Source organism: Heterodontus francisci, chromosome 13 (genome assembly GCF_036365525.1).
Source record: "Heterodontus francisci isolate sHetFra1 chromosome 13, sHetFra1.hap1, whole genome shotgun sequence".
In the NCBI taxonomy this organism is placed as follows: domain Eukaryota; kingdom Metazoa; phylum Chordata; class Chondrichthyes; order Heterodontiformes; family Heterodontidae; genus Heterodontus; species Heterodontus francisci.
The window spans coordinates 57,213,905-57,231,984 of record NC_090383.1 but is presented as its reverse complement, the minus strand read 5'-3'; the positions used below and the strand labels follow the sequence as shown (position 1 = coordinate 57,231,984).

The 18,080-nt window shown below is 42.6% G+C and overlaps 1 protein-coding gene across 6 annotated transcripts in view; it reads right to left on the bottom strand.

Moving 5' to 3' along the window:
• Positions 1–18,080, bottom strand: part of usp34 (ubiquitin specific peptidase 34) — a 405,374-nt gene that overhangs the window by 348,334 nt on the left and 38,960 nt on the right. For all 6 annotated transcript variants that reach the window (XM_068044870.1, XM_068044865.1, XM_068044869.1 and 3 more), the window contains exons 4-5: positions 14,875–14,925; positions 13,104–13,253 (exon numbers count right to left, since the gene is read on the bottom strand). In XM_068044870.1, the coding sequence (XP_067900971.1) occupies positions 13,104–13,253; positions 14,875–14,925 (201 nt within the window). The remainder of the gene's footprint in view (positions 1–13,103; positions 13,254–14,874; positions 14,926–18,080) is intronic.

The window sequence follows — 18,080 nt, the reverse complement described above, 5'->3', positions numbered from 1 at the left end:
ACACATACTTTAACCTCAACCCCAACTCATTGGTCAAACACCGTAAAATAGGGGCAACAAGCTTTTCGTTCATTGAAGACTGCATAAGTATATACCATGAAGGCTCAAGCCACATATGAAGTCACAAAGCACTCTTTCCAAACCTACAGGACCACAACATTAATTTAGGCAAATCACTGAAGAAGAAATAAAATACACAGATACCATTGAGTTACTTGGCCTTCGACAGCCAGATTGCCAGGGCTAAGAGGCTGCAGGGAGCCAGAGTGTGGACACCCTGCCCTAAAATAGACAATCCAAATCAAGACACCCTGTCTTGTATCCATCTTAAAACTATTTTGCAACCTGAGCAATAAACCAGTTCTGCCTTACCCCGAAGTATAAAAAAAGAATTCACAAAAGCACTACTACTTCTGCAGAAATAAAATTCTAAGTGAACCAAGATGAAGAAAATAAATATCTGCTGAAAACTGTAGAAGCATAGTAAGAATAAAGGTTTAAAAAGCGATACTCCACAGCTGCCTCAAAAAAGATACAAAGACTCAATGGATAAGATCCTCCACTATCCTTGTCAATTCTTTGTTTTTATAATTAAGTCAGAATAATTTACATTAGAAGATATTCTCACTTTTACAATTTGCTTTTCCGCCTCATGAAAACCCACAATTTCAAGCCTATACATTCTGGAGGCATCCAGGCGACCCGAGTTACAGGACAAAATATGCATATTCTGGAAGGCCGCCGAGGATTTCAAGGAGACCCAGCACTTTGAACCAGCCTGGGGCAGTGAAAACCTGAAATAACAGGTCTCCATGAAGAAAATATGGTACAAAAAATTAATGTATCAAAGATAGGAAGAGGAGAAAACTGGGGTGTATGTTTTGTCCAGAAAGCATACCCTCCTTCTCATTACCTTAAAGAAAGGAAGTTTAATCAGGGTGTCCATCCCTGCTTCTTTATCTTTACTTTTGAATAATTACTAAGCCCACTTCAGAGGGCACTAAGATTCAACTACATAGTGTGGAACTGTGGCCGTATATAGGTCAGACTGTGGAGGAATAAGAAGTTTCTTTCCCTGAATGACATCAAATGAATCTGATGCATTTTTACAACAATCCACAAGCTTTCATGATAACTTCTCTGGTGGTACCATACAAATTAAATTCACAATTTGCCACAGTGAGATTTGAACTCTTCTGGATTGCTTGTCTAGTACCATAACCAGTAGGTTATCATACCCTCTACTAACACTTACTGGACATGTAGATAGACAATAGACAATGATCAATCTTAACTGCAATGCCCTTCATTGCAAAACAGCCTGTTATCATTATCTTGAGTTAAATGAAGACTGGGTAAAGTACTGGAGGGCTCCCAGTACCTATAGAATGCTACCCGAGTAAAACAAAATTAAGTACTTTCAGGGGAATGGCAATAAAAATTCTTTAAACATCAGAAAGCAACATCCTCTTACCTCTCTCCCATACACAACAGAGTTCCAGAGACAAAGAGAATACTCCTGCTTAGACAAAATTATAGAAACTTTTGCCATACCAACTCCTTGCCTGTATATTCCAATCTTGTTATGGGCCACGAACAAAAGAATATCGATTGCAGACTTTTTCCCAAAAAGACAGCTTACACACAAAAACTGCAAAATGTAATAAGTAATCCATCTGAAAAGCCTAAGCAACCAGCTAAACAGACAAAGTCAAGCCTTTGCCCTAACTGGCAAACTACAGGTCAGCTGAACTTTATTATAATTTTCCTCACACAAAACTATGGTTACTAGATTTCATGTTTAGCTTTCTCAATCAGTCTTCCAGCAGTTGCTAAGTTACAAACCAGTTGTCTATTACTGTGCTTTTGTAGACAACAGCATAATTATAGTATTGCTTTACACATTTCAATCGGAGATGATTTCTTCAAAAATTAATTGTGTATTCACTTTCTAATGCAGACTTGCGGCCTATTTTTGGAGTATTAACTTGGCCAGTATTGCTTCAGAGGATCTCATTTTACAACAAAACTAAGACCATCAATTCAAGTACTCACAAATTTCCAATGCCATGGAAATTTCTGTACTACAAATGGCATGGGCAGGAAGCCTGCATTTGAAACAGCAATTACAAAACCACATCATGGTAACAACAACAAATAGCACCTCAAGCCAACACTTCGGAGAGATTAGGTAATTGGTCTCACTTTTTGACTGTAGTTTAAATTTCATATGCAAATGAACAATGAGCCATTCAAATGGAAAAGCTTATTAGGTCACGAGGTTTTCATTTATTTGTTCATTCTCTGGATTTGGGCATCATTGGTAATGCTGTAATTTATTGCCCATCCCTAGCTGTCCGAGAAGGTGGTGTTCGTCTACCTTCTTGAACCACTGCAGTACGTGTGGTGAAGATGCTGTTAAGTAGGGAATTCCAGGATTATTACTTGACATAACTTGGAAGCACATGGTCAGATTTTATTCACCTTCACTGCACAAAAAAGTACCCAAAATTCTCCTTAAATAAAATTGAGATAATGTATTTTTCTCCATAATAGGCAGTCTAACAGAATCACAAGAAAGCACGGCTGTGAATTACGCAATTTGAGATTACAATTTCATTGTCGTTAATTTTGGGGGAAAAAATACATTCTCCTGTTTTCCACATTAAGAAAGGGATTTACCCATCCAAGATTTGAAGCTCAGCATTTAAAAGAATAAAGGCATAACCTATCACTCCATGGGGGTCGTGGATTAGTGTTCCAAAGCATCAAGCCACTATGCCACATTGTTTTTAACAACTAATTACATTTCAAGTTACTGAAATTACATTTCAGTACATTGCTTCCAAGCAACTTGGTTTCCTTTTTTTTTTTAAAAAAGATTTTTCCACCCTTTAACAACTCTCAATTATCTAGGAAGATGAAGTTCATCGGACTCCATTGTTGTTCTCACCTCTATTTTCACAAGACAGAAGAAAAATCCGTTGCCGAGGTAAACCTCCTACCTCTCAGTCACCTTATCTCATACATTCTGGGATACACGAGAGGCGGAGTTCTTAATTTGGGAGAATAAAGATACAATTTATTTTTAAGCACAGTGCTTTATATAATCCTCTGGCACAATGAGCGTGGTGCCAGAGGACTGGAGGACTGCTAATGTTGCACCATTATTTAAAAAGGGAGAAAGGGATAGACCAAGTAATTACAGACCTACCAGCCTAACCTCAGTGGCGGGAAAATTATTGGAAAAAAAATTGAGGGAATAAATCTTCATTCACAAAGAGGCCATCAATCAGACAGTCAGCATGGATTTAAGGGAAGATCATGTCTGACGAACATGACTGAAATTTTTGAGGAAGTAACACTGGGGGGGGGGGGGGGTCGATGAGGGTACTACATTTGATGTAGTCTACATGGATTTAAGCAAAGCTTTTATAAATCCCACAGTGCAGAGTGGTCACCCATAAAAACCCATAGGATCCAAGGCAAAGTGGCAAGCTGAACCCAAAACTGGCTCAGAGGCAGGAAACAAAGAGTAAATGGACATTTTAGTGACTGGAACGCTGCTTCCAGAGAGATTCTGCAGGGCTCAGTAGGTCCCTTGCTTTTTGTGGTATATATCAATGATTTGGACTTAAATGTAGGGAGCATGATTAAGAAGTTTGCAGATGATACAAAAATTGAGTGCTTGGTTGATTAGCAAGAAGAAAGCTGTAGACTGCAGGAAGATAACAATGGACTTATCAGGTGGGTGGAATAGCAGCAAAGGGAGTTCAGTACGGTGAAGTGTGTTGGTAATGCATTTAGGGAAGGCTAACAAGGCAAGGAATACACAATAAATGGTAGGATACAGAGAAGTGTAGGAAGAACAGAGGGACCTTGGAGTGCATGTCCACAGATCCCAAATTTACCATACACAACAATTAGCATTTGGGAACAAGAAAAGTTGCTTGGTGTAGTATAGATTGAGGACCCAAGAGACACATGACTAAGCAACCCCAGAGCCACCACTGGCAGGAAGATATCAAGATGACACAGTTATTCCTAATTTTGAAATAGTAATTTATAATGGAAAAGTTGACAGTGTCATGTTTTAGGGGCAGGAAATGCAAGATTCAATATAATACTAATTGATCTCCCATGGAATTTATACAACCACAAATCAAGACCAAGTAGCATCATACACTCTGCCCTTATTTTTATATTTCCATTGTAAGTTGTTTGATTCATCCTTATAATGGAAACGGCTTGTGTAGACTTGTCATACTGTAATTACACCCTCCCAACAGTGGTGGTGCTGCAGTGCCTCAAAGAGGAGTAGGTACAATTACAATACAACAAGCTTACACAGGTAGTTTCCATTCGAATTGTGGACATCGGAATTTATAATGTAAAAAATTGGCATGAAATGCAGGCAGATACAAGATCTTTAAATACATTAGGGAGCTCAAAAGTTAGAAAATTAAAGAGAGAGGGATGGATTTTACAGTCTGCAGTAAAGCAACTGTGCTCACCACTGAGCTCAAAGAAAGCTGCACAAACACAGCAATCTCACAGTGCCGACTTCCCCTTTCACTGGAGCCAAGTCCAAGGGATCTCTGAACAAACAGCAGCAATGATGTCAGGAATCATGGTAAGCAGCCGATCACTGACATTCTCTCAGACAGCAAAGCAGGAGGTTTAAAGCACTGAACCTCTTCAATTTTAAATTTAAATTTTCAGATAGTGAAATAAATGACGATTGCAGTAAGATAGAAGCTGAAATATTCTGAACAAACTTCAAAAAAACAAAATGCGGATTTTTATTATAATGGAGACATTTGACATTCCACAAATATAAAATTAGCTTTTCAGGACCAATAGTGCACCCTCTGAAGAAGCAAAGCATCACCAACAGAAACTTCTGGATTTCGGTGTTATTGTGTGCATGCGCGTACTCCTAAAGTTGCTGTCAGTTTCACTGGCATAACGACAGCAAACACGGAGTTTCACCATCATTACCACTGCAAATTCTTGGGCCATGGAGTTAGAAAGATTAAACAACTGTGTGATATAGACCAGGGAGCTGCCATTTATATCCTACCCGACATGGCATACCTGAGTGAGTTATGATCAAAGATGTGAAAAATAAACAGATTTTAATGGCAGAGTTGTGCAAGATGATTTTTTTTCTAAATTTTTAAAATGTAAAGCCTCATGGATTTACACGTTCTATGGTGAGTGAAGACAATAGAGTAATGAGCTTAGAATTGTATTACTCTAAAAATGACTGAACTAAGAGTTAGAGAGTCATTATGTCACAGAAAGCGGCTATTCTGCCTAATGAATCCATATCAGCACGCTGTACAGCAATCCCCTGTTCTATCCCTGGAGCTCTGCAAGTTTATTTCCCACAAGCACCCATCAACTTTCCTTTTGAAATCATTCATCGTCTCCGCTTCCACCACCCAGATAAGCAGCGAGTTCCAGGTCATCACCACTCACTGCATAAAAAAAGACCTCCTTCACATCCCCTCTGCCCAAAACCTTAAATCTGCTTCCCCTAGTCCTTGTACCACCAGCTAATGGGAACAGCTGTTCTTTGTCTAACTTATCTAAACTGGTCATAATCATGTAGACCTCTATGAAATCTCCCCTCAATCTCCTTGGCTCTAAGGAGAACCACCCCAGATTCTCCAACCTAAGCTTGTAGCTAAAAATCCCTCATTCCTGGAACTATTCGGGTAAATCCCCTCTCAAGCACCTTCACATCCTTCCTAAAGCATGGTGACCAGAACAGGTGGCACTACTCTAGTTGTGGACTAACCAGAGCTTTATACAGATTCAGCATAACTTCCCTGCTTTTGCCCTCCATACCTCTGTTTCTGAAGGAAATCTGCCATCCTTACCAGATCTGGCCTATGTGTGACTTCAAATTCACAGCAATGTGGTTGATTCTGAACTGCCCTCTCAAATGGCCTAGCAAGCCAATCTGTTGTGCCAAACCACTACAGAAAAGTCAAAGAATAAAAAAAACTGGACAGACAACCAGGCACTGACCTAGGCACCGGAAACATCAATGGCACACACTGCCCAGTCGACCCTGCAAAGTCCTCCTTACTAACATGTCGGGACTTGTGCCAAAACTGAGAGCTGTCCCACAAGACTAGTTAAGCAATAGCCCAACACAGTCATAATCACCAAATCATACCGTACAGCCAATGTCCCTGGGTATGTCCTGTTCTAACAGCAGAGGTGGGAGAATGGCAGAAGATGGGAGGCAGTTCTCAACACTGACTCCAGACCCTATGAAAGTCTCCTGCCCTCCCTCAGCTCCTAAATCAGTGCTCCTCCACGTTGAACAACACTTGGAAAAAGCAATGAGGGTAGTAAGGGCACAGAATGTACTCTGGGTGGGGGATTTCGATGTCCATCACCAAGAGTGGCTTGGTAGCACCACTGACTGAGGTGGGCGAGTCCCGAAGGACGTATCTGCCAGACTGGGTCTGCGACAGGTGGTGAGGGAACTAAGAGGGAAAAAAGGTGCTTGACCTCATCCTCACCAATCTACCTGTCGCAGATGCATCTGTACACCACAGTATTGGAACAAGTAACCACCACACAGTCCTTCCTTATCGAGCTGAAGTCCTGTCTGCACACTGAGGATACCGTCCATCATGTTGTGCAGCACTACCACCATGTTAAATGGCATAGATTCAGAACAGATTTAGCAACTCAAAATTGGGCATCCATGAGGTGCTGTGGGCCATCAGCAGCAGCAAAAAGGTATTCAACCACAATCTGTAACCTCATGGCCTGGCATATCCCTCACTATACCATTACCATCAAGCCAAGGGATCAACCTTCGTTCAATGAAGGAGCAGCACCAGGCAAACCTAAAAACAAAGGTGCCAACCCAGTAAACATACAACACAAGACTACATGCATGCTGAACAGGGGAAGCAGCATGCAACAGAGCTCAGTAATCCTAAACAACGGATCAGAACGAAGCTCTGCAGTCTTGCCACATCCAGCCATGACTGATGGTGGACAATTAAACAACTAATCAGAGAAGACTTCACAAACATCCCTATTCTCAATAATGGGGGAGTCTAGCATGGGAGTGCAAAAGGCAAGGCTGAAGCATTTGCAACCATCTTCTGTCAGAAGTGCCGAGTGGATGATCCATCTCTGCCTCCTCCTGAGGTCCCTAGCATCAGAGATGCCGGTCTTCAGCCAATTTGATTCACTCCACGAGATATCAAGAAACATCTGAAGACACTGGATACAGCAAAGGCTATGGGCCCCGATAACAACCCGAAAGTAGATGTACTCCAGATCAAGCCACGCCCCTAACCAAGCTGTTCCAATACAGCTACAAAAAGCAGGACAAGTCCAATCCGGCCAATTACCGCCCCATCAGGCTACTCTTGATCAGTAAAGTGATGGAAGGCGCCGTCGTCGGTGCTACCAAGCAGCACCTATACAGCAATAACTTGCTCACTGAAGCTCAGTTTGGGTTCCGTCAGGGCCACTCGGCTCCAGACATCATTGTAGCCTTGATCTAAACATGGACAAAAGAGCTGAATTCAAGAGGTGAGGTGACAGTGACTGCCGACAGCAAGGCAGCATTCGACTGAGTGTGGCATCAAGGAGCCCTAGCAAAACTAGTCAATGGGAATCGGGGGGGAAAACTTCACGGGTTGGAGTTGTATGTAGCACAAAGGAAGATGGCTGTGGTTGTTGGAAGCCAAACATCTAAGCCCAAGACATCACTGCAGGAGTTCCTCAGGGTAATTTCCCCAGCCCAACCATCTTCAGTTGCTTCAATGACACTCTTTCCATCATAAGATCAGAAGGGGGGGATGTTTGTTGATGACTACGCAGTGCTCAGTACCATTCAAGACTCATCAGATACTGAAGTGGTTCGTGGCCATGTGCAACAAGACCTGGACAACATTCAGGCTTGGGCTGATAAACAGCAAGTAACATACGTGCCACACAAGTGCCAGGCAATGACCATCACAAACAAGAGAGAATCTAACCATCACCCCATGACATTCAATGGCATTACCACTGCTGAATCCCCATTTAACTCCATCCAGTGGGGGTAACCATTGACCAGAAACTGAACTGGAGTAGCCAATATAATTACCATGGCTACAAGAGCAGGTCAGAGGCTGGGAATTCTGCGGTGGGTAACTTACCTCCTAACTCCCCAAAGCCTGTCCACCATCTACAAGGCACAAGTCACGAGTATGATGGAATACACTCCACTTGCCTGGATGAGTGCAGCTGCAACAACACTCAAGAAGCTCAACACCATCCAGGACAAAGCAGCCGCTTGATCAGCATTCCATCCACCACCTTAAACATTCACTCTCTCCGCCACCGGCGCACAGTAGCAGCAGCAGTGTGTACTTTTTTTTTTATTTGTTCATGGGAAGTGGGCGTCGCTGGCTAGGCCAACCTAATTGCTCCTGAGAAGGTGGTGGAGAGCTACCTTCTTGAACCTCTGCAGTCCTTGGGTGTGTTAGGAAGGGAGTTCCAGGATTTTGACCCAGCGACAATGAAGGAACGGCAATATAGCTCCAAGTCAGGATGGTATGTGGCTTGGAAAGGAACTTGCAGGTGGTGTTCCCATGTATCTACTCCCCTTGTCCTTCTCAGTTGTAGAGTTCGTAGGTTTGGAATGTGTAGTCAAAGGCAACTTGATGAGTTGCTGCAGTGCATCTTGTATATGGTACACATTGCTGCCACTGTGCGTCGGTGGTGAAGGGAGTGAATGTTGGTAGTAGTGCATGGGGTGCCAATCAAGCGGCTGCTTTGTCCTGGATGGTGTTGAGCTTCTTGAGTGTTGTTGCAGCTGCACTCATCCGGGCAAGTGAAGAATATTCCATCATACTCGTGACTTGTGCCTTGTGCCTTGAAAATGGTGGACAGGCTTTGGGGAGTTAGGAGGCAAGTTACTCACTGCAGAGTTCCCAGCCTCTGACCCGCTCTTGTAGCCACAGTATTTATGTGGCTGGTCCAGTTCAGTTTCTGGTTAATGTTGAGCCCCAGGATGTTGATCGTGGGAGATTTAGCGATGGTAATGCCATTGAACGTCATGGGGAGATGGTTAGATTCTCTCTCGTTTGAGATATGCAAGATGCACTACAGCAACTCGCCAAGCTTCCTACCAAACCTGCGACCTCTACCACCTAGACAGAAAAGGGCAGCAGACGCACGAGAACCCCACCACCCGCAAGTTCCCCTCCAAGCCACAAATCATCTTCATTCGGAATGAGATCGCCATTCCTTCACTCTCACTGGGTCAAAAACCTGGAACTCCTTCTCTAACTGCACTGTGGGTGTATCTACTCCACATGGGCTGCAGCTGTTTAAGGCGGCAACTTACCACCACCTTCTCAAGGACAATTATGGATGGGAAACAAAAGCTGGACTTGCCAGTGATGGTCACGCCCCATGAAAGAATTATTTTTTTTTTTTTTTAAAAAGGTACTTTGCTCACTACTCTCTCAAGATGTCCTTCCACTCGTGGAACAGTTTATGGTACCATTATCCAAATCATGAAACAATACTCCTGAATTACAAAAGTACAATAATTTGGATTTAAAACTTTGAATTGTATAAATTTAAAAGGAACCCATTTGGCCCACCTCGCCTGAGGATGCTCTTTAGTAAGGCAATCCAAAGATAATCCCACAGCTTTATTCTCTCCCTTGGCTTGCTTCTGCCTCTACTTTGAAAAGTTTTCCCATTTTCCCTTAAAAAGATGCGATAGTGTTTGCCTCAGATACCTTCAATGCTTTCCTCCCTCGGCCTCTGCACCAGTGACTTCCCTTCCTCGGAGATTTAAACCTCCATCTGAATTCATCATGGTCTCTCTCCCAAGGTCATTGCCCTCCTATCCTCCCTTAATCTCTTCATCCACAAACTCACCAACCCATATTCACAGCCATCCCTTGACCTTGCTACTCCGATCATGTCAATCACAGACAACGCCATCTCTGATCACTTTCTTAAATCGTGCTCCACACATGTCCCCCTTCCAATCCTACTTCCTTCTGTGTCCGCTGCTAGGAAAAACTCACTTAGAAGTGCATTTTCAATAGCTTAACCGTCTTGCCTTCAGCCCTCAACTCACGATGACACTTCTGTGGCTACCAAACTGCTCAACCACATCCTCATATCTCCACCTTTGATGCCCTGGACCTTGGATGTTTCCCCAGTACTGCCTCATCTCCGCTCTCAAGACGAAGGACGCAAATTTAAACAGATATGACGGGTAACTGGTTTAGCCATTCACTGCCAGATCTGGTTGGCCATATAAATGCACCATAACAGACCTGCTCTCATCTGTCAAAACTGCTCCCGATTACAGAATCATCCTAGAATGCAAAGATCACCCCCAGTTTCTATTGTCTATTGCATACCACCCTCTCCTTTGTCTCCTCCACCTCCAAGTGCAAAGAACTCGTGGACTTCTTTGTCACTAAGATTAAGACCACCTGATCATCTGCCTCTACTGCTTTCCTGCCTTCTCCTAGCCGGCCAGGTAAAACTTCCTAAAAGTTCTCTTGAGCTCAACCTCCTACTCCCTTAGCACTGTTCCTATTAAACGGTTAACCACCCAACTTCACTTCCCCGCTCCCATTTTAGCCGATATTGTTAAATGGTCTCTCTCCTCAGGTACTGTGCCCCTCTGCTTCAAATCTGCCGTCATCACCCCTCACCTCAAAAAAACCCTTAACCCCTACGTCCCGCCCCATTTCCATCCTCCCCTTCCTCTCCAAAATCCTCGAACGTGTTGTCACCTCTCAAATCACCGCATTATAGGAAGGATGTGGAAGCTTTGGAAAGGGTGCAGAGGAGATTTACTAGGATGTTGCCTGGTATGGAAGGAAGGTCTTACGAGGAAAGGCTGAGGGACTTGGGGTTGTTTTCGTTGGAGAGGAGGAGGAGGAGAGGTGACTTAATAGAGACATATAAGATAATCAGAGGGTTAGATAGGGTGGATAGTGAGAGTCTTTTTCCTCGGATGAGGATGGCAAACACGAGGGGACATAGCTTTAAGTTGAGGGGTGAAAGATATAGGACAGATGTCAGAGGTAGTTTCTTTACGCAGAGAGTAGTAGGGGCGTGGAATGCCCTGCCTGCAACAGTAGTAGACTCGCCAACTTTAAGGGCATTTAAGTGGTCATTGGATAGACATATGGATGTAAATGGAATAGTGTAGGTCAGATGATCGGCGCAACATCGAGGGCCGAAGGGCCTGTACTGCGCTGTAATATTCTAATTCTAAAAAAAAAAAATCCATGCCCACCTTTCCTGCAGCTCCACATTTGAATCCCTTCAGTTTCCACCCCTGCCACAGTACCCAAATGGCTCTTAAAAAGTCACAAATGACTTCCTACGTATCCTTCCTCATCCTTCTCAACCTGTCTGCAGCCTTTGAAAGTTGATCACACCATCTTCCTCCAACCCTTCTCCACCGTCATCCACCTGGGTGGGACAGCATTCACCTGGCTGCATCCTTATTTATCCAGTCGTAGCCAGAGAATCACTTACAATGGCTTCTCTTCCTGCTCCCACACGGTCACCTCTGATGTCCCCCAAAGATCTATCCTTGGACCCCTATTTCTCAACTACATGTTGCCCTTCAGCGACATCATTCGAAAACACAGCATCATTTTCTATATGTATGCTGACAATACCCAGTTCTCTTGACCCCGCCACCGTTTCTAAATTGTCAGATTGCTTACCCAATATCCAGTACTGGATGAGCAGAAATTTCCTCCAATTAAGTATCAGGAAGACCGAAACCATTGTCTTCAGTCCCTGCGATAAACTCCATTCCTAATCCAGCTACTCAATCCCTCTCCTTGGACACTGTCTGAGGCTGAACCAGACAGCTCGCAGTCTTTGCATCATATCTGACTCAGAGAGGAGCTTCCGCCCATATATCTATGCCATCACAAAGATGGCCTATTTCCACCACTAACATTGTCTGACTACCTCCCTGCCTCAGCTCATCTACTGCTGAAGCCCTTATCCATGGCTTTGTTACCTCCAGTCTTGCACATACCAACACACGTTTGGTCAGCCTCCCACATTCTTCCCTCCCTATATTTGAGGTGTTCCAAAACTGTCCTTACTCGCACTAAGTCCCATTTACCCATCATCCCCCTGCTTGCTGACCTACATTAGCTCTGGGAAGCATGGATTTTAAAATTCTCATCCTCGTTTTCAAACTCCTCCATGGCCAGGGCCCTTCCCATCTCTAATCTCCTCCAGCCCCATAACCCTTCGCGATCTCTGTGCTCCTCCAATTCTTGTCTCTTGAGTACCTCCAATTTTAATCACTCCACCAAGGCCCCAAGTTCTAGAATTCCCTCCCTAATCCTCTCTGCCTTGCTGCTGCTTTTCCACATGTAAGATTCTCCTTAAAACCTACCTCTTCTGCTGATATCTCATGTGACTGTCAAATTTTGATCAATAGCACTTATGTGCAAGCACCTGGGACATATTACCTTGTTACAAGGTGCTATATAAATACAAGTTGTTGTTATCGCTTGTGGCAAAGCATTCCAAGCTCCAAAACTCCGTGTAAAGTCATTTCAGCTAAATTCATTCTCTTAGAGTTTTTTTAATTAACGAGCCTTCATCATTAATTCTCCAAACAGATGAAAGAGATTGAATAGGGGAAGACTCTTCATTAATTTTTTAAAATATAAAATTTTTGCTTGACTGTCTGTTCCAGTGGTTCAAGTCCCAGTATTTCAAGTCTCTCTTCAATTATAGTTCCCTTCCCCAACAACATCCTGCTAAACTTGCATTGTATGTTCTCTATGGTATGACTGGCCTTTATATAAAGAAGGGAATCACAAATTGCACTAAGTACCCTTAACTGTGGCCTAACCGATGTTTCATACCAATTCATCGCTACTTTTTTACTTTTGTACTGTAAGCCCCTTCCCAAAATGCCACTGGCCTTTCACATAGATCCATGTGCAAGTAGACGGGGCTATCTGTAGAGAAGAGTGAAGTTTCGATAGGATTAATCAGCTAGCTAGCTTTGTATTTAATACAATTAAAAGTAAAAACATGTCGCTACTTACATTGGATACTATTGTAATAAAAGCATGTGCTATTGGAAACGGAAGAGTTTCAGGCATTCCATATTCAAAACAATCTTTCATAAGTGATAGCCCATTTTTCCCACAAAAGAGGCAGACATATCGAAGCAAGTGCAAAGGTACTTCCACATCCTAAATAAATGACAAAAATATAAATGGTTACTACAGTTATTAATCATGCAAATTAATCAAAAATAAAATCCACACAAAATACTCTAAACAAACATGTAAAAGCTTGGCTAGCAGCAGAATTAAAAATAATCAAGGGTTTTATAAAAAGGGAGTCAGGACTGTTTCTTAACACTTTTATAATGACTTTAAGACTTTCCACTTGGCTTCCTACACATCTCGAGAGAAGCAAAAATTAATATACATATTCCACAGGTGTGAATGCAATAAACTATATTTATCAACTCTGCACCTTTATAGTATTTTCCCTGGGATTTCAGTACAGATTCAAGCATTGAAACTGGATCCCAATAAGTCAATGCATTCAAATAGCTGGTCGTGTTTTCCAAATGATCAAAGTCACCTGAACTTCAGGTCTGATTAACTGTCCATACCAAAATGGCAACTTCTGTTTTCTTTACAGATGCTGCCTGACACACTGTTTCCCGCATTTTCTGACTTCCTACAGCTGTAGTTTTAAGCTTTTTGTTAAATCTAATGGGATGTTGCATTTATCATAAGAGATGGAGAAAATAAAAGCAAGAAAGTACTACAGCTATTAGAATACGCTGATCTAACCTAAGTGTGGATTATTATATTTGAGTGCCCACCTTAGGAAGTATTAAACTGGCCCATTGGGAAGGTCCAGCAATAATTCACCAGGATGATGCACAAGATCAAGGGCTATGATGAGAGACTGGAATATACCTACGTTATACACCAGAGAGATCAGGAGATTAAGGGGTGATTTGATTAAAATTTCTAAAATAAAAGAAAACTGACAAGAGTACACTGGGAATGATTCTTCCACATGAATATGAACGCACTGCCATAAAAGGGCATAGATGCAGAATTAATTGCGGCTTTTAAAAGAGAGATCGATCATGACTTGGGAAATAAAGGTATTAAGAATTTTGAGAAGGCATGGCATTGGAATCAAAATGAAAGCCATCATGCTTAGCAAAATGGAGCTAATGATGGACCAACTATCCTAATGTCCATACCTACAAAGAATTTACTACCTCTAAATTTAGTTAAGAAAACCTTACAATCTGCATATTGTATTTAACAAGCAAATGTGATTAATTATAATTGTATCACAAACTGCAGTTTCAAAAGACAACTTATGAACTAGACTTTCCAAGAAATAGTTTCTGATCCATACGGCTACAATAGTACCTTTAAATCTACAAAAATCAGCCCCTTAGCCAATCCAACTTGCATATGATTTTTCCTGGCTGTATGAGGATTTCACATGTTGCATCAGCTTAGTTTTCATGAAAAAAAAACTCTGCTGCAGCTCAGGCTTTATTTCTGGTAGACTAAATCACCCAATATGCTTTTTACTCTGTCCATGAAAACAGAAGTTGAGTCATGGTATTTGTTAAAAATAAAGCTCAAACCTGAATAATGTATATATGCACAGTGCTTTTGTATTTAGAGCCAAGTCAAGGTTTGCTAGAATTTTAATCCTAAACATATTTTTCAAAATGCTACTTTATTCGTAATTGAATATCTACTTATCCTTTTTAAATTCTAAAAACAAAATGCAAAACTATTGGCGGAAAAAAAAACTGTCACTTACATTCATATCACAAAACGCCCCTAATAAGTTGCTTTCATGAGCTGAAATATCCTAGTTTAAAGAAAAGTTAGCACAGTTTAAAAAAAATACATTTTTCAAAATGTCTTTGAAAGTATAACACATTCCATCAGGCAAGAGCAGACATGAACTACAAAACTGATACCATCCATATTTATAGGTAAAATATACATGCAATTTCTCATTGGTTTATTAAAAAATTAACCACTTAATTTCTACAGTCAGCATTGGTTCAATTGTGGCACTTTCATGAGTCAGATGGCAATGGGTACAAACCCATCGAGCACGTAATCTAATCTGATACTTCAGTGTAGTACTCAGATAAAACGTTATACCGAATCACTGTCTGCCTGCACAGGTGGCGGTAAAGAGGTCCCATGGCACTATTGAATGAACAGGGGAGTTTTTCCTGGGTCCTGGGCAACATTTTTCCTCAACCAACATCACCTGCATTTCTATAGTGCCTTTAACATAGTAAAAACATCCCAAGGTGCATCATCAAACAAAGTCTGACACAGAGCCACAGAAGGGGATATTGGGGCAGGTGACTAAAAGTTTGGTCAAAGAGGTAGGTTTTAAAGGAGTGTCTTGGAAAAGAATGTGGTAGACAGGTTGTGAGATCTAGGGAGTGAATTCCAGACCTTAGGGCCTAAGCAGCTGAAATCAGAGGGTTGTAGGGCTGCAGGAGGTTACAGAAATAGGGAGAGATGAGGCAACGGAGAGATTTGAAAACAAACAGGAGAATCTCAAAACAGAGGTGCTGCCAGTCAGGCAGGAGCTAATGTAGGTCAGTGAGCATAGGGGTGATGGGTGAACATGAGTTAGGACATGGGCTGCAGAGTTTTGCATAAGCTCAGGTTCACAAAGGGTGCAAGGTGGGAGGCTGGTTAGGAGAGCATTAGAGTAGTCGAGTCTCGCAGTAGCAACGGCATGAATGGTGATTTCAGCAGTGGATCAGCTGAGGCAGGGTGGAGACAGCAGATGATACAAAGATGGAAAAATGCAGTCTTGATGGAGTGGAATGGGTTTGGAAGCTCAGCTCAGGGTCATATAGGATGCAGATATTGCCAAAGGTCTGATTCAGCCTCAGATAGTGCCCAGGGTGAGGGACTGAATTGGTAGCTAGGAAAAGGAGCTGGTGGCATTGACAAAAGACAATGGCTTTGATCTTCCCAATATTTGGTTGGAGAAAATTTTTGCTCATCCAATACTAGATGTCAGACAAGGAGTGTTAACAGATTATTTGTGTCAATACTGTATGTGGGACCTGGTGTGTGCAAATTGCCTACCATGTTCGCCTATATAACAGTATTTACACTTAAAGTAACTAATTGATCATGGTGAGGGCCGTAAGGTCGAGTAAGACAATTTAAGGTTTACACCATGTGAATGGTTCTGAAAAAGGACAGTTGTTTTCTTCAAAGAAGAGTTCTTAGAAGAAATGTTAGGACTCGATGTCTTGGGCAACGTACTCTGTCCATCTTCTGGAGAAGAGACTGGATCTGTGGAAGAGATGGGTTTATATGTGGTGGAGGATGGAGTGTGGATGGGATATTGCTGCTGATTGTTCAGGCTCAGTGTGTCTGTGATAGGTCAATATATGCTATTGTTCTTGCAACTGACTAGACAGCTAATCTATCTTGTGGTATATCAGTACATGCTAATTTTTTTTTTTAAATTCATTCATGGGATGTGGGCATCACTGGCTTGGCCAGCATTTATTGCCCATCCCTAATTGCCCTCAAGAAGGTGGTGGTGAGCCGCCTTCTTGAACTGCTGCAGTTTTTGGCGTGTAGGTACACAAACTGTGCCACTAGGAAGGGAGTTCCAGGATTCTGACCCAGCGACAGTGAAGGAACGGTGATATAGTTCCAAGTCAGGATGGTATGTGGCTTGGAGGGGAACTTGCAGGTGGTGGTGTTCCCATGCATCTGCCCCCTTTGTCCTTCTAGGTGGGTTTGGAAGGTGCTGTCGAAGGAGCCTTGGTGAGTTGCTGCAGTGCATCTTGTAGATGGTACACACTGCTGCCACTGTGCATCGATGGTGAGGGGAGTGAATGTTGAAGGTTGCAGATGGAGTGCCGATCAAGCAGGCTGCTTTGTCCTGGATGGTGTCGAGCTTCATGAATGATGTTGGAGCTGCACCCATCCAGGCAATGGAGAATATTCCATCACATTCCTGATTCGTGCCTTGTAGATAGTGGACATGCATTGGGGAATCAGGAGGCGAGTTACTCGCTGCAAAATTCCCAGCTTCTGACCTGCTGCTGTAACCACAGTATTTATGTAGCTGATCCAGTTCAGTTTCGGTCAATGGTAACCTCCAGAATGTTGATGCTCTTGCTGTGTGGCGGATCGTATGTGTGTGGAGGCTGTATGTTAAAGTCTGTTGCACTTTGGTCTGTTGATTGTCGAGCAGGTGTCATAGAGTCAGAGAGATACAGCACTGAAACAGGCCCTTCAGCCCACCAAGTCTGTGTCGACCATCAACCACCCATTTATACTAATCCTACATTAATCCCATATTTCCTACCACACCCCCAACTCCCCTCAATTCTCCTACCACCTACCTACACTAGGGGCAATTTACAATGGCCAATTTACCCATCAACCTGCAAGTCTTTGGTTGCGGGAGGAAACCGGAGCACCCGGCGGAAACCCACAGTGGTGGTATGATTCTTGAGTAGGGGTAGCCAGATGGCACAACGAATGATCAAACTCAAAACTTCTCTCATCCATCACACACTGGCATACTAGATGCGTCAAGGAAGCCATGGAGATCTACCAACACCACACCATCCCCCAAGATAGCAGCCTACTCAAGAATTACATCTGGCTGCCCTTACTCAAAAATCATACCACCCGTTCCGTAGCCAACTTCCGAAGTGCAACAAACTTTAACATACAACTCTCCACACACTCGAGATCCACCACACAGCAAGAACATTAGCATGTACTGACCTACCACAGGATAGATTAGCCAACAAATCAGGTGCAAGAATAGCATATACTGACTTATCACATACATGCTAAGCCTGAGCAATCAGTAGTAAGATCTTACCCACACTCCCATCCTTCACCACATCCAAACCCACCTCTTCCACAGATTTAGTCTTTTCTCCACAAGACAGAGAGTACTAAAATAAATGCAACATACTGCAGATGCTGGAAATCTGAAATAAAAACAAA